Source organism: Sinocyclocheilus grahami, unplaced genomic scaffold (assembly GCF_001515645.1).
Source record: "Sinocyclocheilus grahami isolate Dianchi unplaced genomic scaffold, SAMN03320097.WGS_v1.1 scaffold954.1, whole genome shotgun sequence".
NCBI classification, from domain to species: Eukaryota; Metazoa; Chordata; class Actinopteri; order Cypriniformes; family Cyprinidae; genus Sinocyclocheilus; species Sinocyclocheilus grahami.
The window spans coordinates 271095-271481 of record NW_015506133.1 but is presented as its reverse complement, the minus strand read 5'-3'; the positions used below and the strand labels follow the sequence as shown (position 1 = coordinate 271481).

General features: G+C 45.0%; 1 protein-coding gene across 1 annotated transcript in view; it reads left to right on the top strand.

Moving 5' to 3' along the window:
* The window catches only part of LOC107564669 (lysophosphatidylcholine acyltransferase 1-like), a 29963-nt gene that overhangs the window by 21616 nt on the left and 7960 nt on the right, over nt 1-387 (top strand). Inside the window, exon 7 of the mRNA XM_016249804.1 lies at nt 214-248. Within this exon, the coding sequence (XP_016105290.1) occupies nt 214-248 (35 nt within the window). The remainder of the gene's footprint in view (nt 1-213; nt 249-387) is intronic.

Here is a 387-nt window from a genome sequence, read left to right as displayed (position 1 = left end):
GAGAAAGGAACAATTGAAATCGCATCATATGACCCCTTTAATAATAATTAGTCCAATCATGAAAGCTGTCATCATTTACACACACTGATGTACAGTAGATTGATATCTCTGACTGTGCTCGTTTGATGGTGTGGAGCGTCCTATCAGCAGGTGTTTTGTTCTGAGCTGTGTGTTTGTGTGGTGAATGCTGATGGATCGTGCTTCTCGTTACAGGACACTATCACGTGGACGTGGCAGGGGCCCGGAGCGTAAGTGCCTCATTTCTCCGCAGCTTTTCATTCGGCTCTTTCATAGCTGTAGTGCTAGATGAACATACAGTAAGCAGTGCAGGTGGAGCTTCACTGCCAGAGCAGAATGTATTAAAGGAAGGAACCTTCTCTTGGAAAA